Raw genomic sequence first — 23849 nt, 5'->3', positions numbered from 1 at the left:
AGGTCTACACTCTTACCCATTATCAGTCAATAGCAAACCAACATTAACCAACATACAAACATACACAAGTAGAAACAAACCAGAAAACATTCAAATAAAAGGATGTTTTTCCACAGGTGAAGGGCAGGATATGTTTCATGGCACATCAGTCAGCAGGAGAGGGCCCAGCTGATGTAATATAATGTAGGATGAGAGTTCTGGAAAAACTCGTCATTAGATATATTCATTTCAAAACTTAGTAATGTCTCTTTTTTGTCACAATGAATACTGAATAAAAACTAGAGAAAAACCTCAATATTAATAACAGAAATAAATGTAAAGGCACATCTTACAGTAAGTACATTGAGACTAACAATGATAATGCAGACATAATATGTAAAATAGTAACAATAAGTATATAATTACTCATCTTATTTAAATTAGGGCAACAGGGCATAACACATGTATTCTATGTTATGTGCACAGCATATGGTGTCGTTCATAACTTCCTAAAATGACTTTAGTGGCATAATGACACATGCATGCCAACAATGCAAACCATACTTAACAGCATTTCAATATGCACGCAAGAGTCACAATTCCAAGTGTCATAGTACAGACCTCAAAGAGGATCGTAGGGTCCCTAGTTTAGAGTGCAAAATTGCTGCCACTTCCAACTTAAGTAGGAAAGCTCTTGTTTTGTTTACTATGATGTGTTGTTATTGATGTGTTTTAAGCAAGCAAGCCTTCTTACAATGCAGTGTTTTCCTAGCCTTGCTGCAGTTTCATGTATTAAACTGCAGTAATGTAACCATAAAGTGGCATGATTCTCTTAGAAAGAACAAAGGGGAGAGTTCTTCCGGACTGATTGGCAAAATGTGTAATCTTTGTCAGAATACCGGACATGTACAGTAAGATCTTTCATATCTAGTGCTTTGCGTTTGTGTAGAAAAATCCTTTCTGCATGATTGAATGGCTTTTAGGAACATAAACAGGCAGATCTAGAGACCACACGTCTCCTGATAGAAGGTAAAGGGCATACGATCACTCACACGGCGTCCTAACTGCAAACGACAATGGCCGGGTTTCCCAGATTTGTTAAGAGCTCTTAAGTGCTAAGAACTTCTTAGGAGCGCTCTAAGAACGTCCTAAGAATGCTCCTAAGAAGTTCATAGCACTGAACGAATCTGGGAAACGCAGCCAAAGTCAGTGAGATTGTTTGCGATTTGTTTGTTTTCCATTCGAATGTCCTAACTGGATGCGAGTGATCCAGTGCTGTGCAGTGTGATGCGGCAAGATGTTTTGAGCAGAAGGTTTGTCGGGCGCCCTGTTTCTATTTTCTTTCTGTCGCTCACATTAATCTGCTATATTGACCGAGAAACATGACGGAGAAGGGCTTCTTAAACGGATTCTGTGTGGACAGAGAACATTTAACGGTACGTGACAAGTTGGATAATGCTCGCATGCAGTTAGGACAAGTTCTTACACATTCTCTTAAACAGACTTTTCAAACTTCAACACAAAGATGTCGACATTACGGCACTTTCAGTCCTCCAGTTCTCAAACATACACCACAGAAAGTGTCTAAGCAAGCAGCCACTGGCATCCATAAACTACTTTCAGCACCTACTGCTTGTATTTTACTTAGTCATCTCTTGACTATGACTACTATAACAGGCATCGTCAAAGACACATGGGCAGTTGCCAATGCACTTTGCCCACAACTGCCTGATCTCTCTCCATTTCTTCTTTTCCCATAGGACTGTGGCTGTGCAGACATACAGTGTGTATTACCTTTTCTGTGTGCAGTATATACAGGAATATTTCATACAAATATATAGGTTTGGATGTGTGCTTGAGCAAACCCCCCTCCAGCTTCAGCACTCGGTCTCCTTATTGTCGACGCAGGTCTGCCTCTTGAGGCGCCTCCGGCCGGGCGAGGAGGCCGCCCCCTGCTGCTCGCTCAGGTCCTGGAAGGAGCGTGCGGTGGACGGAGGGCCGCTTGGCAGGGGGTAGACGGCTCCCTCCGGAAGCTCGTCGTCCGGCGGCGGCAGCGAGTCGCTGCTGCTGGTGTCCTCCTGGATGGTGGCCATGCGCGGCTGATCCGCTCTGGGTCCGGCGGAGGCCGGGGCAGGGCCGGGGGCGCCCGTTGCCTCCGCCTCCGCCTCCGCCGCCGCCACCTGCTCCGCCTGAGGAAGCGGAGGGTGGGGGCCCGAGGGCCCGCTGGTGCTGCTGCTGGAGCCGGGGCCCGATCCCGAGGCCCGGGCCGCTGAGAACAATGGTGCCGCCGGGGGCTTGATGATGCGCACGGGCGCCGACTCCATGTTGTTCAGCATCTCGACGCTCTGCGGGGGGTTCATCAGGACGAAGACGAGGAAGAGGAAGAGGAGCAGCAGCAGCAGCAGGAAGAAGGAGGGGACAAAAACAAAAGAACAAAGTGAGGTTCACTCAAAGCAGCCGCGTGTGCTCACGCCGACACTAGCCCTGGGGGCCGGCCTCTCTCAGTGCTCCAGGCAGGACTCTCAGACGGACCGCCGGGGCTAGTGCTAACCGTCTCGTCTACTCCATAACACTCCACTCAGGACAACACACACTCAAGCAAGCTGTGTAGAGGGGGAGGACACGGCTTGACTTGACACACTTCAACATTACCACACACACACACACAGGCTTAGATGCAGGGGGGCAAACCACAATGGCAAACCACAGCTGCAAACTGCAATCCAAACACCGCCCACCCATCTACCCAACCCACCCCCGTGTCTTTCCGAAACCCCAACGTACGCCTGACTACGGGGACAACACACACCAAGTTGAACACAAGTCACGAGCTAGCATTCCTTCTTAACACTCCACTGCGACAGTCTAGCAGCTCACACTAGCAGGTGCACAGCCAGCCCCGCACACTCACCTGAGGCCAGGGGCTCTACTGCACACTCACCTGAGGCCAGCGGCTCTACTGCACACTCACCTGAGGCCAGCGCTTTACTACACACCTCCACCACCATCTGCTACAGTTCCACGGCAGGTGGGGCAAACAGTGATGGGACAGGTCAAATTTAGCCAATCACAGCTCAGCTCTCACTCGCACGCACGCACACGCACACACACACACACACACACACACACTTGTACACACACTCGCACACACGCACGCACACACACGCGCACACTCGTGCACATACTCGCGCACACACACTCGCGACGCGCACACACACTCGCGACGCGCACACACACACACACACACACACACACACACATTCCCAATTAGAGTGAGACGAGACCACATGTCAGCAATGCCAGCATGCCCTGTCTGTGGGTCTCTGTCTTTCTCTCATTCCACAAACAGCAGATCAGTCAGAGCACAGGATGTGCATTCACGTCTCTGCTACGAGAGAGGAGAAGCTACGAGGGCCACCTGCATGAGCTGCAACTTACACTGGGGTACATGATGGACTTGCTGTTCTCATACTGCCTGTCCAGGTTCTTGTCCTAGAAGAGAAAAAGGCACAATAGAAATACCTCAAATAAGAGTATTTTTACAGCTGTAGTGTAACGTTTTTAACATTGTAGAACCGGTTGGATAAAGGAGAATTCCAGCCATTTTGTTTTACATAGATCATGTCACCAGAGTGTAGCCCTGGAACTGCTTGGCAACTCTAGCTGTTGGCTACAGTAACTCGAGCTACGTAGAACCGATCATTTTCGGGGCTTTTTTTTGTACAGACAGTACTTGGTGACCTCGAGAAACAAAGATCTATGTGAAAAAAAAAGGCCCGAATGTTCCGTTAAGAGGAGGGTTGAGACTGGTCTTTACCACGCAGTGCACCAGGATGCTGAGGGGAATCCAGAAGACCAGGGAGAACACCACCACGGAGCCCACGATGTTGTCCGCCAGGAACTTTCCTACGGGACAGAGGAGAGCGTTCAGTTCAGGCTAAACTGCTGCGTCTCGACACCGTAAGTAGTATAGCGTCATTTCGAAAGCGCTATAGTTGGGGCCACAACACTCACCAAAAGTGTTGATGTCAAGCTTGTCGATGAAGTCCCAAAGCCTCTCAATGACATCCTGCACCTGCTTCATGCACTTCCCCTGTAACAAAGACATTAGTCAAACTATATATATATACACTGTAAGTAACAATATGAAGCACTAAAGCATGACCATTTGTAGCAAATTCATAACATATCTAAAGAAGTCTTAAGGATATGGCTCAGAGTAATTTCACCCTAGGATCCTTTGCACCGTGACCCCAGAATTGTTTTGCCTTGGTCCACTATTGGTCGAGTTAGCACCATCAGCTGCAGGTGCTAATAGAACAAGTAGTGCAGCTCATCAATTACCCAACTAATATTGTCCCGGAATGCTACCAAACTTCTACAGTAGTACAAATAGGGCCTGTACTAATAGAACGAGGCATTGGAGAGTTTGTAAGTACACCAGGAGTTTATTCAAATAACACTTGCCTGATGGTTTCTACTCTCTGCCACTACCACATCATCAACATCACGTGCATGTGTGTGTGTGTGTGTGTGTGTGTGTGTGTGTGTGTGTGTGTGTGTGTGTGTGTGTGTGTGTGTGTGTGTGTGTGTGTGTGTGTGTGTGTGTATGTGTGTGTGTGTGTGTGTGTGTGTACGCGTGAGTGACGTTGACGCAGCAGTAGTGGTGGCATGAATCACACCCTGCATTCTCCCAAGCATAAGAGATCAAAACAAGTAAACAACATCACAGGGCCAATGATGTGCACGCACCCCATCGACGCAGAAGCCTACAGTGCAGGGCTTGCCATTCCGCAGGAACAGGGGGCTGCCGCTGTCTATGTCTATGAACGGTGTGCAGAGGCCATCTGCATTCCTGCAGCACACTTTGCACGAGTCATCCGTCTCTGGAGACACAGAGGGAGAGGGAGACACACACACACACACACACACACACACACACACACACACACACACACACACACAAGACACAGAAGTCAGACACATGACTGAACTTCCTTCCTGTCTGCTGACTGCCACCCATCTGAGGTGGACCACAACTATCGGTACAGTCAGCACCACTTTAGTCTGTTTTGTTTGTGTCTTTACTAAAATAAACAACACAATACGATTTAGACATGACACTTTTTGTAAACTCTTTGATGTGCAGACTAAACACGATCAACCCTATGAAAATACTGTAGACAAAACACTGCACACAGCCTGAAAATAGAAAAAACAGTTGCTACAGAGTGTTTGCCATTGCTCTTGGAGGGAATAACCAGTTGTGGCAGCAATAATCTGGCTACCAAACGTTCTCAATCCTCCTTTTAAAATATTTTCATACACAGGCTATCAAAAGGCCCTCAGGTTACCCAACCATTCTACTGTACTAGGAGTACTACAAAATGTTTTGCAGGCTGCTTTGGATGAAAGCACCTGCTAAATCAATAACCATAATCTGTCACCATACTGGGCTACTGAGGAGTTCCAATGTGTCGTTCTAATGTGGTTTGGATAGACAAACATCCCGCATGGCACGTGTGAAGTTTGCTCACCGTTGCAGGCGCAGGACACCAGGTTGTGCAGGGCCTCACAGAACGGAACGCATTCCCCTCCGCGGCATCGGCCCATGTCCACACACACTGTCTCATCCTCCAGGTTGCCCGGGGCCGGACACTCGCTGCTCGTACCTATCAGCAGAGAGGAGCTTGTTACTACAGCAGTCACTGGGTTTACAGACATCAGCTACACACACAAGGCCTTGGTACAGATGTGCTCAGTTGACAAGGTCATATAACCCTAGTATATTTAAATTAAATCAATAGCAATTTACTGTACGTTTCTGACAAGCATGTGATGGGATCGTTATGGATATATACGGTTAATGTATGGCTGACGAATGGCTGAGGTATGGCTCCTGCAGGTGCCTGTGCTCACCTGTGCATTGCGAAAGTCCTTTGCAGGTAGCAGTGATGGGCTCCTGGCACGTCTTCTCTGGCCGCTCAAACTCACAGCCTTTGCAGCATGGGCTATTGCGGTCACTGTGAACATATAGGTACATACACATATACAGCATATCTATAAAGGATCAAAGATAAACTGACACGAACAAGATTAGGGACATATGTCAACCTAAACAGTAAATATGACTGGTAGAACACCATTGGACTTTCTCCTTGTTTATATGGAGACATACACCTATCAGACACTGAGCATTCCAGTGAATGTGTGTGTGTGAGTGTGTGTGTGTGTGTGTGTGTGTGTGTGTGTGTGATGTCTTAGCTCCACACCTGCACTGGGCAGTAGGTCGGAACTTGCAGTTGGAGGTGCAGCAGGGGTCCTCGTAGCGATGCAGGAGGCCCGGGTCACACTCCTCGCCCTCCTCCACACGGGAGTTCCCACACAGCTTGCTGTTCCTCTCCTTGAAGCACAACGGAGCCTTGAAGCTCAACGTCTTGCTGACGGACGTCTTGCTGCAGTTAGAGAAGCGCTGGAGAGCGAGAGCGACAAAGAAACACAAGCGACCATCAAATCCACTACATACTCCCCCTAGTCATCAACAACTACAAGCATAGTAAGCATACCAAAAGCATTAGAACAGGAAAAGCCAACTTAAGAGTCTCCAAAATGTAAAATACCGGTAATGGTGTATACAGAGAGTCCTGAAAGGGGAGCTGTACCTTGTTGTTGTAGTGGTCCCCACTCACAGCGATGGGGTACATGACGAACTTCCCTCCGTGGTCATCACTAGGGGCACAGTGGGCAATGTTGTCTGGGTCGTGCTCCGCGCCAAAGTTGTGGCCGAGCTCGTGGGTGGTCACCAGGTCCGCTTCCTAAGCACATCAACACCGCTAGCTATCATTTCACACAGTTTTTCAGTTTCATAAGTTTGGCACTTATGGTTTGGTTAAGAAAATTAACGGTGAACTAAACAAACACACACACACACAATAAAAACTCTTATAACAGCCTCAGAAACCGACCTTGGTAAGAATGGTTTTCCCATAGTTTTTTGTGCTGGTTAAACCAGTGTTGAGGTAACTGGGCTTCTTGGCAGAGGTGGATGGATAATATGCTGGGGGTAAAAACAAAAAAAGCCAAACAAAATCATTTCAGGTATCTGAACACCCCCCCCCCCCCCCTCCCATATGCATACACACCAACTGCACTTACGTTTTGGGCAGAGACCCCCAAGGGCGTGCGGTTTGGATGGGGCCACGTAGGCCAGTCCCAGCGTTCCCTCATCAAAGTCCTGGTAGGTGAACAAGTGAGCCAGGCACACGGTGGAGGCATTGTCTGCGATGTCGGAGCTGAATTGCTGAAGGGCAGAAACAGAGGAACAGAGGAAGCTAACCACAAGCTGAATACTGACGAGGTGATATGGGTAAGGTGGCCATTGCATACTTCTGTGATTATTCCACAAATAGACATTTGGTATTAACTCGCACAATATGGCTCTACATTTCATCTCATGCCTGGGAAAACACCACATAACCAGAAACTCCTTGCAAACGACTAACGACTTGCAAAGATGTTTACCACCCTGGGCGTGTTCATGACCAGTCAGGAACCGTACTGCCGTAGGTGCTCACCTCCAGGAGCTTCTTGACGTCCCACACCTTGGCCTCTTGACGGCCTTTGGACGATCGTGTGTTGGGGCTGCCGTCCATGTTGTAGTGAGCACCACCACCGGAGACCTGCGTGGGCTCTGTGTGAATGATGATCTGCGAGGAGGAAATGAACAGTGGCCATGTTGAAGAGGAGGAAACACTACAGAAGAACAGCGCTGAGAAGCACAGGAGGGGCAAGCAGTGCCCGCGGGGACATGTCCAGCCCACACACACACACACACACACACACACACACACACACACACACACACACCCACCAGTGACAGGGTTCTGTCACTCACCTGCTGAATCTGAACCCCGTAACCTTTGAACTCATCGCTCCAAGAAGTGTTCCTGTAGATGTCGTCCACTCTGTCAATCAGCTCAATCTGGATAGAGCAGGAACAAATATTCACAAATTAATACACAATGAAATATTTATTAATATGATCCAAAATGACACCACAATTTGTTCAAGTATGGTGCAACAGGAAATGTGAAATTGCTTCTGCTATGACCACTACACAACACACACTGCACAGCTGAGTAAAACACTCCTGTCTACGTGTGACCAGTGGTTGCTCCTGATGGGCAATCCTACAAGTGCTGTTACCAGCTCAGCGCTGGGGCAGCCATGCGTCTCACCAGGTAGTTGAGCGTGGTGCTCTCCTCTCCACGCCCCATTTGTCTGAAGAAGCGGTAGTCCGCCACCAGCAGCAGGGGACAGGTGTTCTTCTTGTGGTCGTGGCCCGAGGCCCTCTTCTCCCTATGAAGGGGTTCTGCAGAGACCAGAAAGGGCCGATAATAATAATTATATTAAGTATTCTTAATTGTTCTAAATTTCATTAATCTTGATTCTTAATTCCTATTACGTCAACAATTGATGACAAAGTGTGTAAAAGAGAAATCACATTAAACATTGCAGAAAGGTTTTCCTTTATGCCCTGAGAGTTTTAATCACTGCAAGCTTTGCTAATAATAAGCACAGCACAAAGATGTGCAATCCAGAAGAATCTTAAGTGACAACCAAGAACTTGTCACAACTACATCTCTCTGCAAGGAAAAATATGAGCAAGTACTCAGTACTGCTGTCTAACTCCATTGTGAATCTGGGGTTACACTGGTGCAAAGAGAGTAATGACAAACTTTTATTACGGGGATACTGTTTTAAACACTGATGGATTTGGACATCATAAGTGAATATCCAATAAAGTCAGGATGATTTCATAACTGTCTACTGATCAATGGTGAAAACTAATAATAACCGACATTCTGCTGTTAGAGATGCTACAAATAGCTATCGTTTTTAGGCCGATTGTTTAGAAATTAAGCCAGTTCTGACAATCAGTCCAAATTGACTGGTCATCTTGGGACAGCCTTTGTGACTCCTCATTATGCACATTCAGCAACATTAACTCCACACAGCCCTATTACAACTGATATCTTCCACACCGCTGAACCAAAAAGGTTTGACAGTACAGTCTATTCACAACAGAACACGGAGCTCCACAAACAGCCATTTTCCATGACGCATATCCTTTCATTACATTTTGGGGAACAGCTCATCTTGAAAACAGACAGAGAGAGGGGTCACGACAGACCTGAGCGAGCCGAGTGCTAGTTCAATGACCTGGACAGTTTCTAAACAGCTGAATCACCGCTTTGAAAAGGCCCACTTCTTTTATCAGCTCTCTGCCTCTTGGGCTCACTGAGGCACAGATGGAACATGCAGTACAGAGGGTGTGTCTAAAAGGGGATATGCTTTTAGCAAAAGAAAAAGGCTTGGGAACGCTGTTCTGACCATCCTAAAAACAGAAAAACACAGAAAAATACAACCAAGAACCACATGCACATCTAAATATACTCACACTCAGAGACAAGTATTCACTTCCAGACCCCTTTCATCCAGTCCCTTCTACTTATATATGGACACCATCACACACTGATAATGAAACTACATCCACAGACATTACATGATCACCCACCTCCGTGCCCCTCCTCTCTCCCGGTCGCGTTGGCTTGCTCTGGAAGGAAGTCCTGGGCCTCGGAGTTGACGTAGCCGCACACTTTGGACGAGGCCAGCCGGCTGATGTTTTTGATGTCCTCGGACCTGTACACGAGCAGCCGGCCATCAGAACTCGTCTCCAGAAACCGCCACAGAGGCTTGTGTCGGGGGGGGGGGGGGGGGGGGAAACACATACATTTCTTCAATATTAATTGCGTCACAAATGTGACCAAAAAGACCTTAAAATGATGTACTTACAATTTTGTCTCTGTTTATATGTTAACATTTCGGGGCATTACTGTAATTAACTGTTTAATTACATTTAATCAAGACAAATGCATGTCCATACGGTTTCTTGATGAGCAGCCTATAATACAAGTCTCTGTTATTAAGAGATTATATGATATACATATAATAAATCCAAAGAGGTCACTGTTGCCTCTCTGTTGGACGAAACACGTGGCCTGTAGAGTGCCATCATGTCGTTCTTTAACCCACGCCCTCACCTCCACGTTGTACTCGGCTTCTTCTGTGAGGATGTGAGCAGAGAACTCGTCCCCATCCATATGTGCCTGCACGCGGGAGTGCTCCTCTCCTACGCCATGGAGAAAAGGAAAGTCCTAGATTTAGATACTCACAAGTCTCATCCATATTACAGTGGACAAGGAAGTTATAATCGATAACAAATTGCCATTCCCACTAAAGCCTACCTTACACTGACAAGATTTGGGAAAGATTCTTGAAAGATTGTAGTCTTTTAACTAATGCCCCTCATTCAAGCTTTACTCAAAAGACTACAATCTTTCAAGAATCTTTCCCAAATCTTATCAGTGTAAGGCAGGCTTATGTTGTCAATCACAGAAAAGTTCGGTGCATCGTCAAGCCCATGTGACACAGCTATGAGCTAGAGAGCACAACGTCACTCACATTCCCACTTCAGCCGTGACAAAAGATTGGTGTTGATGTTACCAAGTCGCCAGACAGATTTAATAGTCTGACTTCGTTGTATACATTCCACGAACTCCAATACAGTTAATTAACAGCTTTCAACTTGATTGGGCCTTGAGAAGTCTCCACAACTATCCCTGCGGGCAATGATGAAGAAGTGATCTATGCCGGACAAACAACCACATTTAGGGGTCTTACCTACGACATGACCTTTGAAGTAATTCTCCATCTGAACTTCATACTGCTCTTCATTCCCTTGGTCGTTGACAAAGATCGCTTTGAAATTCTCGGAAAAGAGGTCTGTGTTTGTTGTCAAGTAAAGCTGAAAATTCCTGCAGAAAATGAAGCTTTCTTTACCAAAAAGTATGTGTATAATCCCAAATTCCTAATAAATTATGCTTCCAATGTTTTAATAACGATAAAATCTCAGTTCATGCAAGCCCAGGACATAAACCAACATGGAGCATCCCAGTGCTGGCATTACATTGTCATAAGCCAAAACCATGCAGCTTCCAAAGATCACGCGCCGTGCCTGAGGCTGCTACATTTACAATCTAATAAAACGCACAAATCTCGATAGTGTCAAGGCAGGCATGCGCGCGCACACACACACACACACACACACACACACACACACACACACACACACACACACACACACACACACACACACACACACACACACACACACACACACACACACACACACACACACACACACACACACACACACACACACACACACACACACAGGTCTGCTGTTCCAACTTTCACCACTGATTGCTTTGTTAGACTATGGCAAGAAGTCTTCCCCACTGACATACAGACAGCCATTGTGTGTGTTTGTGAGACCAGTGATTTGACCGTACCGCTTCAGTGCAGAGAAGCTGACCAGTCGCTCCACATGCGAGTGTGGGGCCGTGTCCCTCCTCTTCAGCGAGTGCCTCTGTAAGCTGGCGACTGGGAGAACCTCAAAGTCAGCCAGGAGGGAGTGAAGCACACCTGCACAGGGTTTCAGAGTTGGGATCAGTTTAATGTCACAGCAAGATTAAAAAGTGCTTTAATCCTGAATGGGGAGGCTGTTGCCTCTGACAACAGATCAACTTGGGAGCAACCACAGTGTAATTCAGCCAGTGTTCCAATGCTAGCATGGCAAAATGTAGTGCCAGACATTTACACTAAAACAGTTCCGAGTAAAGGACAGAAATGAGGGACAGGAAACACTTCTGCTATGTGTTACTTCTGTAGTGTACGTTTGGCAACATAGCTGAGGAATTAACTAGCCTGTGAGGTCTAGTGATGACAGTTGGTGCATATAAATGAGATGTGGAGCTAAGGTAGCCCAAAATAAAACGAGACGTGAGCGTGAAACTCATTACAATTCAGAGAAGCAATAAAACTGGTGGAATGAACACTAAATGAGCTTGTACAACTTCCACCATTACATTCATTAACATGTTTCTTTTCGCCACCAACAGCCTCAGACAACGTTCGAATTACAGATACATCAATTTACAAATGTTGTGGAACACAGCAAAATGTATTCAGAAGGCCTAGGATCACACGAGGACAAGCTCGATGGGGCTTACCAGTCCAATTATTCTATAAATAACTCACATTAAGCTAACCTGTAGCACAGGCCAGCGTATCTACTTGGTGTGGTTGGACACGTACGGTTAATATAATGTTAATGTCACTTTCAACATGGTAATGAAAGTCCTTCCGCTTTTACAGCCCTCGAGCTTTCACAAATCATCCAGAGGTTGTTGTGTTTGTTTACATATCTCCTGTCATGCATTTTAACGGAGTCGGACGAAAGAATGGATAATGAACAAGGAAACAACGCCACTTATTGTTTGACAAATGCCCGAACCCAAACATCTGTAACATGTCATTCTCATGCCCTTACCAAATTCCTTGTCATCTTCGTTTAAACGCTCCTCCTGAAGCAAGGTAGGGCTTGTTACACAGTTTACCCAACAAGGGTAAAATAACACTGCACAAAGTAATAAAGTCCCCATCTACACGTATCATTCGACCATATATTAAACTACTTCAACGATAACATTTCACTACAGTTATCTGGTGAATTATTTATCTTCTGCAGTTATCACAGTCGTTTGTATCCTGCCCTGCGAGTGAAAACTAGCTAACGTTACTTAGCTAGACAACTTGCTAACCTAGATTCGTCTATCTTGTTTAGCCTTAAAATAAACGATACCACTCCGTCAACTGAACGATTATCTAATTCGTTTATACGATTTGTCTACAACCTAAAAACATGTCAAAACTAAAGACTATCTGGTTCTACAACTTGAGGTACAAGGCACTAGCAGGGGCGGCTACTGCTACCAACTGAGTACTACTTCCGGAAATTATTACGGAACTGCGTCACTTAGGGAAACGTCAAATCAAAACATAAGATTTACAGAAATAAACATGCTGTCTTTTATTTACACACTGTGTATGTATACTGGACTCGGATCCTAATGCACATATGTTTAACAAATGAAATTTGATAGTTAATGATGACACGCAGTAAAAAAAACAGTGTTTGACTCGGGTAAGAAAGCTGACACAGATCAATGCGCTGATACATTTGGCCGATTATTTCGGTTGTCTCATTTAAAATTCTGTAACGCGTCAAGAAACATCCGGCTCGTTTCATTTTCGCTTCTGTGGGGAGTCTACTCGTCTACATAGTTCGTCTATAGGAACATTCCTGTGAATTGATCTTTTCATTTAAAAAGGAGAAAAAGAATAATGCAAAATGTGTTGGTTCGTGTCAAGAAATTCTCGTGCTTTAACAATTAAATACAGTACTAGCTCTAGCCGTCTCACATCAGATATTGTTCACCTTTATTCCAAATAAATGTGCCAGTCAGGATGTTGTGGATAGCACTCATGAAACTGCAGTACATCAATCTGCCTCTGGGTGAGGATAGGTGGACAAAGTTCACGAGATTTAACTCATCGCAGCTCTTCATTACCTTGTCCTCTTCAGTGACATCACATGAAACGATGAAAAATGTTGGGCTTCATTTACATTGAGCCAGGACGTTGTTCATGTATACTGACGGGTAATTTGACTAAAGTTTCATTACATTTGCGTTGTGGTTTATTATTGCTATTCTCCTTAACGTAGTATTTACCAACTTTTAAATTCACTGATTTAACGATTGCATTGTTATTTGTGTGTCGTTTCGGACAAAAGGATCTGCTAAATACCATAACCATAACTAAAGAATAGTTGCATTCAGCTACAGATGACACATACTTGTGATGTCTTGTTTCTAGGCTTATAAAACAAATGGGTAATTTTTCAATAAGCATCAAGTCAATGTGACTAATGTCAACAGTGACACTTCACTTACACACAATACTGCAGATTCAAATTGAAGACAAATGGAATTCAATTTTGGTTTATAAAATGACATCTTTATTCATGTTACATAACTGATACATAGGGCATTAGACATTTCCACAAGGCTTTTTAGGGACTACAATCAATGATTAGCAAAAACACAATAGTGGTCCAAATCTAACAATCACTGGACTAACCAACCCCCTCCCGTGTCCATAAATGTGTATAAGCCTGCGTTTAAAAGTACTATATTGGTCTCTTCATCTTGGTGCATACAGCATTGGTTCCCATTCCAGTGTAATTTTTCTTAAAGACATGCAAGGACTTTTTCCAACAAGTTTAACTTTTTTGGTCACTAGACAGCCCCACATTTTTTTGTTGTATTTCTATTCAGACATGCTTCAAGTGAAGTGTGTACCACGACCTAAAAGGAGTGTTTGTGAGACTTCTGGAGAGAGACCTAACTACAAGGAACTGTTCAGAGTGAAAAACTAGGACCAGTTTGTGACAACCAATCAGTGGGATTACAATTTTCTTTAGGGCTTGGTGATACCAATAGGATCTCCACTGATATATCCTAATTGAAACTCAAAAGAATAAGTTCCTTTCCAATAAAGGTCAAAATCCTTACATATGGTGGGGAAACTCTATTCTCTAGTTTTCAAAAAATGAAATCCACATAGCCAATGCAAATGCTTTCTATCTGATGATCTTAACACTACAAGAGGAAATGGAGACTACTTTATATTGTAAGACCTACAATAAAACCCGAGGATTCTGCTGTGAAGAGCTGAAATTGGAATGCTTCTCTTGATTATATGATTTCGTTTAAAACATCCTAACGTTTGGACACTGCCAACCACCAGAAGAAAATGAAGGGGAAAAGAAAACAAAAAACAAAAAAAGAGCTACAGTAAAATGGTACAAGACAAGCTTTCCATTTCAAACCGTTAGTCAGGTTACCCTTTGCCTTTCCAACAGCAGAGTCAACCGTTTCTTTTTTTTTTTCTCTCTGTAGCAACATTAAGATCCTATTATATTTATTACTAAGTCATTAAGAGTGTCGATACAAAAATGAGGCTAATCATACGTCATAGTTTTCTACAGCAGAGAACGCACACGCACACACGGTAGGCCGGGACAAAAATCACAAACCAAAAAGAAATAGTATTTTGGGGGGCGGGGGGTAGGGGGGGCAGGGGGATACCTCAATTCTGCTTCTTTGTCCATGAGCTGCAATGCAAAAAAGACTAAATGATTGGAATTTTGTTGCACTTGTTCCAGTACTGATGGGCGTTTTTTTTTTTGTTTGTTTGGTTTTTTTTCAGTTGCTAGATTTTTTCTTTTAAAGTGGAGCAAAAAGGAATGGAGATGTGTAAAAAGGTTTTTTTTCTTCTGTTTCCTCTTAATGGGGAGATGAGCTCTGGTGAGGAAGAGGTTTAGTTCTCGCCTCCTTCACCTGCCTCTCCTTCATCAGCTGCATTGTCAGAGGTCCATAACTGTAAACACAGAGAAGAACAATGGTTAATGAAGAGCCCTGGCCCATTTAGTATCGGAAAGCACGTTTACTACCAGTCCAAATAATTTGTTTGACATATTACAGATAATACATCAATGCATTTGGTATTGATTCCTTGATTGCTATGGGGATTTGGGGTGGGGTGGGGAACATCTCCATTCACCCTCCTTTCAGTAATGCAATGATATGACTGTCGGTGCAGTGTCTTAGGAGAGGATATGGAGGTACTCACTGTTAGATTGTCTCTAAGCAGCTGCATGATGAGAGTGCTGTCTTTGTAGGACTCCTCGTTCAGTGTGTCGAGCTCTGCGATGGCCTCATCAAAAGCCTGTGAAAGCGACACACACACACACACTTAACGCACTAACCAAGCAGTAGGTAGCCAAGATACTTGAACACATGACAGTTCAGGTCAAGTCAAGCTGTGAGGGAGGCCTACCTGTTTGGCCAGTGAGCATGCCTGCTCTGGAGAGTTGAGAATCTCGTAGAAGAAGACGGAGAAGTTGAGGGCCAGGCCGAGGCGGATGGGGTGCGTTGGCTGCATGTCTTTCTTGCTGATGTCAAAGGCCTGCTGATAGGCTTCCTGAGAGTTGTCGATGGTTGCTGAGGAACAAGATGAGAGACTGGGTCAATGCAAACTAAGGTCACTCCACAAAGGCAACAATGGAATCCCCCAGAAGACACGAGGAATTGACAAGTGAGGATGCATAGTGGTCCTTCTGGCAAGCTTAATGACGAGCCCAAGTTACCACATACTTCTATAAAGGGAGCGATACAACGGACTCTTGAAGGTGACCTATATCTGAGGAATTTTACAATCACAGAGATATGGCTAGATGACCAAAGACATTTTCAAGCAATGAGTCATGAACAACACATTGGCCTGGTCCATGGCAGTAGTTGTGCATGCTTGGAGACGCACGCACGCACGCACGCACAGCTTCTTGACTGACAACATTCCCAGCTCCAAAACTCTGTTTGGTTCAGAGCATAGGGTTCTCATCCTTCCCCTCACACTAGGCTCAGGGGCACAGTTGGCAGAGGTTTTTCCTTTTTTTTTTTTTTAAATTGGGGAGATTACAGAGCTCCCTCCTCCACCCTCACTGGCCAATGCCATGAAAACTGGAGGCCACCGCAACACCACCCAATCAACAAACCCTTGCTGCGGCCCCGAGGCAGTCAATGTTCAGAAGAGAAGAGTGCCTCTGTTTGTGTTTGAGGTTTAAGAATAGCGATCAAAATGCAAAGTGCAGTGTGTGAGAATGTCCACGATTTTTAAATCAAGCAATGGCTACATAGTTTAAGGACGTGCGCAGAGCAGTTTCATAACCACTTAACCATTTGAGTTATACAACACGAATATTAATATCCCTATTTGACTATTCTATAATGCACAGAATCATGGCAAGTGTGGTACCACAAGATCTTAGCATGGCATAAAGATTGTGATACCATGGTAGACGTTCTGCCTACCACGTCACTGTTCCGTTCCTCTGCATCTCCGCTGTATGACAGTTTTAGAGGTCACAGAGACGGGACTTACCATGGAGACACCTCCGCCTGTGAAAATCTTATCTAATCTACGTCATGCTGGCTAAACAGCGGAAAGTAGTAGCCTGATTTACAGCGCTGCCACGTCCCTGGAGAGTGCACGCTCAGGTATGCAACTGGGGAAGAACATACGTACTTTGGAGAAAAAAAAGCAGCAATAGGTTCATTTAGACAAAATAGCCTAGTTTCACTTTCTAATAAAAGACTTGTTTAAAAAAACCACCCAATTACATTCAACCACAATAAATTGTTTGGGCAGCCAGTAGTGGGTGTAGGAAAGGAATGGAATGTGAACGGTAGGACGGGGATAGGTCAAGGACACAGCTTCCTTGTTCAGCCTTCATCTGCAACTGTCCTAATAGGACTCCAGTCTCCCTCAGGCTTCGCTGCCTCATGTCGAGAGGCAAAGACAGCATGATGGCAGTGCTAGCTTGTGAACATCTTGACCACTCATGTGTGAGCAGCCCTTAAAGCATTGTAGTGGAGTGAAAACAGGAAGCAACGTTTCCCCCTGGATCCAGGCATACAAACGGTCAGCCAAGTATATTTTGGGAAACAGGGCCACATTTAGTCTGTGTTCAGGAGGGTCTTTCAATTGTTTCCAGTTTTTTTTTTCTTTTTCTATTTATACCATTTTTTCCAGGACAGTATGAATTGCGGGTAGTGTTTTAGGAAGGACCAAGTACGACCGAGCATCTTACCTTTCCTGTCGTCTCCCGCGACCTCAGCCAAGTATCTGAAGTAGTCTCCCTTCATCTTCAGATAGAAGACTTTGCTTTCCGCCTGTGTGGAGTTCTCGATTAAATATTTGCTCAGCAGTTCCTGTGGAAAGGAAAAAAAAGGGCCATTAATTATTCATCTCCCATCACACAACTTGGACCAGTCTCAGTTAATGTGTTATAAATGCACCACTTGGTCTATTCAACAAAGAACCGTGTTGGACAACACACAGGCTATTCAAGAGACTGCAGGCTGCAGAGCCCAGAAAACCTTGTCATATAAAATTAGGTTACAAGTAAATGGGTTCACCGGCAGCTTCACCTTCCAAAATCCAGGTCACAGATATAATACATGAAACAGAACACCAAAATATGCGACAACTGCACAGATGGCTCAAGGAAGGAGGGAAGAATCTTCATAGCGGCATAAATGTATACATCAGCATATAAACGAGGCAGAATAGCGGCATATGAGGTTTCGTCCCACACCGCCCCCTACAACACCATTAAAACACTGCACTGCTGCAAGCTACGAGTGAATGCAATTGGTTTAGCTGACTACGTTAACCGTGCAAGCGCGAGTCCCCCTGGGCTTAAGCAGCTCAGCTTCATGTGTGTAGGTGTTCAGGGAAGACCTTATCGCCTGCTGGGAGCTCAGCGTTTAAGCTATCGTCGGTGACAACAAGGGCTTGGGAGGGATTCTCTAATTGTTTTACAGTTCGGCTTAGACCAAAACATCAACACGTTAACTACAGAAGTCGGGAGCTGCGTGCTGCTGCCAGACCACGAGACCTGGTCCAGGGCGAGCACAGGGAGACTAGTGTGTGTGTGTGTGTGTTGGGACAGGCGAGACAGAATGCCTCGAGTGCTCCGCATTCTTTGCTACACATAACATGGTCCGGCAGCAGAATCAATGACGACAGGCCCAATACAAGCCAACACTGCTCTTACTGTTCCAAGGGAGGTGCAGCCCAAATATATTTATAGCTGGGAGAAGTGTTCAGATGACACACTGCAGGAAATACTTTGCTGTATCCTCCCCCACCACACAGGCAGAAACACACACACACACACACACTGTGTCCAAACAGCACTCTCAGACAGGCAGGCCAACACTGCTGGAACTGATCCCACAGGAATCTCATGAAAAACTTTCCTTCTTCCAGCACGGGCAGAAATTCAATTACACCAATAAGATAGATTTGTCCGCTCAAAATAGAAACAGGGCAGAGTCGAAATCTCGGTGCAAATCTATGGCAACTTTGTATGGAAATCAATATGGATGTCTGGCCTCAAGCGGTGAGTGGACTAAGGGTTGATGAGGACAGGACTCTTGAAGGAGCTGGGGCTCAGACAGAGGGCCCTCTACTGTTCTGAGGTACTGGGGCTCGCCTGCTGCATCTTACCCATGTCAAGCTAGCCACCAGTGCACTGATGCAATGCACATGCATTCTCAGATTTGCCACATTAGGCTGACCAGACAATACATCACTTCACAAATCTTGTCCAAAGATATTGGACTTGGGCCATTCAACAATTTATGCTGTACAACCAGTAGCAAATTTATAGCCATCATACTGTGATTTCATTTGATAAGTCAACCACACCCTACACGCAAACAGTGACTGCAGGCTGGTGAGACGGACTGAGCAGCAATCATGACCGCGTTGGTGAAAAACCACGGCAGGCCAAGCCCCAGTGAAGTCAGCCCACAACCCACGCACGAGAGAGATACAAGACACAGCCTCCAGCAGGAGGCAACCATCTCTCTCCGCTGTTCCAACAATGCAGTGGAGAGGCAGGTCTGTCCCGACAGGCCTCCACTCAAGTGGGTGAGCGTGCCACAGGCGCAGGGAGCTGGGGAGCTGGGGCTGGGACGGGAAGGGTGGCTGCTGCACCGTGAGGCAGCATGGGGAGCTGCCCGGCGAGCTTGGGCCCACGCCCTCCGGCACAAAGTCAACAGTATGAGTCAGTCAGTCTCACACACACACACACACACACACCCTAAGACGCCACAGACAGGAAGCGACGCCACAGGGCTGTGTGATGTATAGGACTACATTTATACAGAAGAGGGTTTTTTTTGCGTGGTTGTGAACAGGATTGAACATGTACGTGCATCTTTATTAACAAAGCTGGCTTACCAAAAGAGGGAATAAAGATTGTAGCATATGAAACCAAAGGCTCTAAGCAAAATGTTGGAAAACACTATTGTGGGGTTATTCACAATTAAAAATAACTAAATTTGGTAGGATACACATATTGGGCAAACAAGCAAGAATTCTACAGACAATGTTATTTCCAGAACTACCATTTTTTTTTTAGTGTTGAGCCTTTAGCCTTTTCTATTAGCTCATCAAAAGCCTTTTTCCATAGAATACAATAAAGAATACCATTTCAGTCCCACAAGACACCCCCCACAGGCCCACACACACTCTCTCTCTCCTCTCTGATGACCAGCAGAAGGGATCAATGCTGGGGCGGAAACCAGCGGCTTATTATCAGATGTGTTGGTTTCCCCAATAACACACTGCCTTGTGTCAATACAGCCCACCACTGGGGAGCCCGCTGTAACACAACAGCTGAGCGCTGCACTCACAGCCCACTGATCCCACCGCCGCAACACAGTGATCCAACTCAGGAGGAGGATGGAGAGCGAGGCGGCTTCATAGGAGGAGGGGGGAAGAGAGAAAGAAAGAATGCAAGAGGGGGTTTTCTTTTTCCTTAGCCCTAATGGACAAGCCACTCTTCTCCTCAAACATAAAAGCAATACGCAGAAGAGGAAGGTAAAGGATTGCCATTGCTGATAGGTAGAAACATGTTGGATCATTCAAGGGGAAATAGCCTGTTTCCAATAGAACCCAAGCCATGTGTCGGGGTTGAGAAGCCCAATTCATTAATCAGGGTGACGGTCTGAAGTAAAGTAAGATAGTCAAATGAATCACCTGGCAAACAGAGTAACATTAATACTAGGCTTGAACTGCAAATGTCAAGACTTACTAGATGACCCACTGTATAATCTCAACACTTGGACCTTAGCTGAACACTTCCACACTTTAAAACATTATCTGTGTGCCAACATCCTGATTAACAGGATTACAGCACATACTGACACACATGCAGAGAGAGAGAGGCAGAGAGACAGAGAGAGAGAGAGAGGCAGAGAGCGAGACAGACAGAGAGAGAGAGAGAGAGAGAGAAATCCTGTGTGTGCAGGTATGAGAGAGAATGAGCAAGCATGTTGTAGGCTCCTATCGCTTCTCTGCCCCACCCCGGCAGACACACCTAGGTGCAGACACACAGCCCTACCCTTTGGCAGTCTCGTAATGTGCTTGGGCCATTGTTCTACTTAAGCAAAACCACAGGGGTGAAAGTGTTGCGCATGAGGATAAATGTCCTGGGCCTCTGGGGAGGGGGATTCTTAAGATAAGACCACAGGACAGCAGACATGCCATTTGACACATATTGGACACACACATCACACATGGTCGTGTTCCAACAATGTGTCAAAGTGAGAGGCCATGCAGATGGCAATCATGGCATGCCCTCTTGCTCAATGCCTAGATCTTGAAACCATCACAGGGTCAATTATGAAAGGCCCATGCAAAGATGCTGCTCACAGAACTGTTCTATATTAAGAGCCATCAGCTTGAGAGCCCAAAACTAGGCTGCCGTTACATCACAGAGAAAGTGGGCGCTTCTTTTCTGCTTCACTCACGCTGTTACTTCCTGACGGACACTCACACACTATCTCTTATTGCACCACTAAATAACAAAGGTCGTTTTAACAGCACGAAACCTAATTTAACTCGCTTTCTCGGAGCACTCCCCCGAGCAAGCGAGCAGTTAAGTCAGTTGATTTAAACTCACTTTCAGGTCCAAGCGAAAATGGCTACATTGTGGCCCCTCTTCCCACACTATGAATGGAAATAATATAAACGGCTGCTTACCAATACGTCGTTGCAGATCTCTCTAAGCTCCGACTCCACTTTCTCCCGGTACTCCTTGACCATCGCCAGCTTTTTGTCGCTGCCATCGGTCTTCTGCTCGATGCTGGATATGACCCTCCATGCGGATCTCCGTGCCCCGACCACGTTCTTGTAGGCAACAGACAGCAGGTTCCTCTCCTCATTGGACAGCTCGGACCCCATCTCTGTCACCTCCTTCATAGACGCAGCCATGTCGTCGTAACGCTCGGCCTGCTCGGCCAACTTTGCTTTCTGAATAAGCTCCGTTTTATCCATGGTTTAAATTCTAAAGGCAAATGCTGCTTTAGGCGGTTAAGTCTATAGTGTCAGTATGGCCGGTACGGCAGGAGAAAGGGAGGCGTGGGGTGAGAGTCTTGCTAGCAAACGATGAACAGATAGGGGGTGATCGTAGTCCTTCTGAATGTCTGCAAAAAGGAGAAACCTGGTTGTCATCGTGAGAAATCTACCAGCATCATTATGTTGCAAGACAGAGCTTGTTATGTATGGCACACCAACCAGCTTATTACGTTACAAGGAAGTGTGTTTAAGAAAAATGTTAAGAATTTTATATTGAAGTTAACTTGCCGTCATACCTACAACATAGGATAGGCTCACTATCAACAAAGTTGACAACACAACACGTTTTACAGTGCAGTTACTGGTAAAGCTTTATAACGGACAACTAAAAGGAGAAAGGCATTACTACGATTATTTGGCGGGTAAGATCTAAGATGGGCGGTGACAGGAACAGCCTCTTCGCGGGATATCTAACCGAGTAGCAGCAAGCTAGTATGAAGCCTTGTAAAGTAACATTTGCTAACGTTAGCTAGCCAGAACGGATTTCGAAACAGCCATTTCTACACTCTGTGTTAAGTTCACGTTGATGCGCAACCTTAGTCAATTAATCTACCCTACTGGCTAGCATTACAAGCATTAAGATGACCACATTTACAACAACTAGGTCACGAGTTAAATAGGTCAGCTAAGAAGATAGCCATAGCTAGCACCGCTAACTTAACTCACAAGAGCTGTGCGGAAGCTAGCTAACGTAGGTTCTCTGCCCACTCCTAGCCTAACGATCATGGGAACACTTGCGATATTCAAAGCCCCTTGCAAAATACAACGTCGTGGTAATCTAGCCTTTCAACTTTCATTGACACGTTAGTCCTAGCAGTTGTGTAACGTTACCAACAAAACTATCGTTGCATTACTATTAACAAAAAAATACAATTCGCTTCCTACGACTACCAAGGGTGTTCGTACGTTAGGAACGTCCTTCGCTATCTTAATTTTAGCGACAAACGTTTCACATAACAGATAACGTTAGCGTTATAGTTTCTACTACAGCAGTAGCTAAATATCAACGTGGTATTACGAAAATGTATTCCTGGGTGGCTAACTTTAACGTTAACTGACTGGCTGAGAGCTGTAATGTTAACGTTAAACGTTGATAGCTAACGTTTAACGCCTATTTACACCCGAGATCAGTAACGTCAAGAGAAATGGCAACTGTCCCTATGGTCAGTTTGCATAAAGTATTTTTCTAACAACCTAGTGGACACACTGATTAGCTCAATATAGACGGAGTAGCGCAAGTTAGTAAACCTTACCAAAATATTTACGCAATAAGATAGCTAAATAAGTTAAAATGAATGAAGAGGAAAGCCGGCGTCTAACCTTAATGGGTTCGTTTCTGTTCCTCCGAATTGATCCGCTTGAGTGTGAATGTGTGAAAAAATGCAATTGTAGAATGCAACCTACCTTGTAGAGGGAGGTGTCTTTCTTCCTAATGTTTTTTCGACTATCTAATGCTATGTTTTGACTGGTTCTTCGGTATTGCTAAAAATGTCATACAAACTGCCAACCAGTAAGTAGTTTGCGCGGGGAGTAGAGGCGGGTGCATAAGAGCATGTTTGATTGGATCTCGGGCTGCGGATCGGGCACGGGGTTTCCTCCAATTAGAGCAAGGGAGAAGACGTCACCATTGCTATGGTTATTCTTCCCCCACCTCTTCTTGTTTGAAAGTGTTGTGAGGTCAGTAGAACTAGGGCTTTGCAGCAAGATGACCCTTTCTTTTTCACCATGCTGGAGCTAAATCGTTATCTTTAAAATCTTCTCCGTGCATCTTGCATGAGACTCGTTCTCAACCGTAGAAGAAAGGTATTTTGACATACAGGCCTCAAATTCAAGACTTCTCTTCATCT

The 23849-nt window shown here is 45.3% G+C and overlaps 2 protein-coding genes across 2 annotated transcripts; both read right to left on the bottom strand.

The window, feature by feature from the left end:
* Nucleotides 1–540: 540 nt before the first annotated feature.
* Nucleotides 541–12881, bottom strand: adam17a (ADAM metallopeptidase domain 17a). The gene is made up of 19 exons (XM_062522044.1): nucleotides 12434–12881; nucleotides 11394–11526; nucleotides 10723–10856; nucleotides 10083–10171; nucleotides 9557–9734; nucleotides 8217–8350; nucleotides 7874–7960; nucleotides 7554–7685; nucleotides 7135–7279; nucleotides 6945–7036; nucleotides 6642–6794; nucleotides 6252–6451; nucleotides 5899–6002; nucleotides 5517–5651; nucleotides 4732–4865; nucleotides 3994–4072; nucleotides 3797–3885; nucleotides 3418–3471; nucleotides 541–2324 (listed from the first exon to the last, which is right to left on the bottom strand). The coding sequence occupies exons 1-19, from the start codon at nucleotides 12543–12545 to the stop codon at nucleotides 1857–1859; spliced, it is 2652 nt and encodes an 883-aa protein (XP_062378028.1). The 5' UTR covers nucleotides 12546–12881; the 3' UTR covers nucleotides 541–1856.
* Nucleotides 12882–13940: 1059 nt separating this feature from the next.
* On the bottom strand, nucleotides 13941–23402 carry LOC134067163 (14-3-3 protein zeta/delta-like). The gene is made up of 6 exons (XM_062522257.1): nucleotides 23323–23402; nucleotides 21628–22070; nucleotides 17660–17780; nucleotides 15847–16010; nucleotides 15640–15735; nucleotides 13941–15387 (listed from the first exon to the last, which is right to left on the bottom strand). The coding sequence occupies exons 2-6, from the start codon at nucleotides 21919–21921 to the stop codon at nucleotides 15328–15330; spliced, it is 735 nt and encodes a 244-aa protein (XP_062378241.1). The 5' UTR covers nucleotides 21922–22070; nucleotides 23323–23402; the 3' UTR covers nucleotides 13941–15327.
* Between the last annotated feature and the right edge of the window lie 447 nt (nucleotides 23403–23849).

The sequence above is a fragment of the Sardina pilchardus genome, chromosome 20 (assembly GCF_963854185.1).
Source record: "Sardina pilchardus chromosome 20, fSarPil1.1, whole genome shotgun sequence".
Taxonomy (NCBI): domain Eukaryota; kingdom Metazoa; phylum Chordata; class Actinopteri; order Clupeiformes; family Clupeidae; genus Sardina; species Sardina pilchardus.
This window is presented reverse-complemented; position numbering and strand designations above follow the sequence as displayed.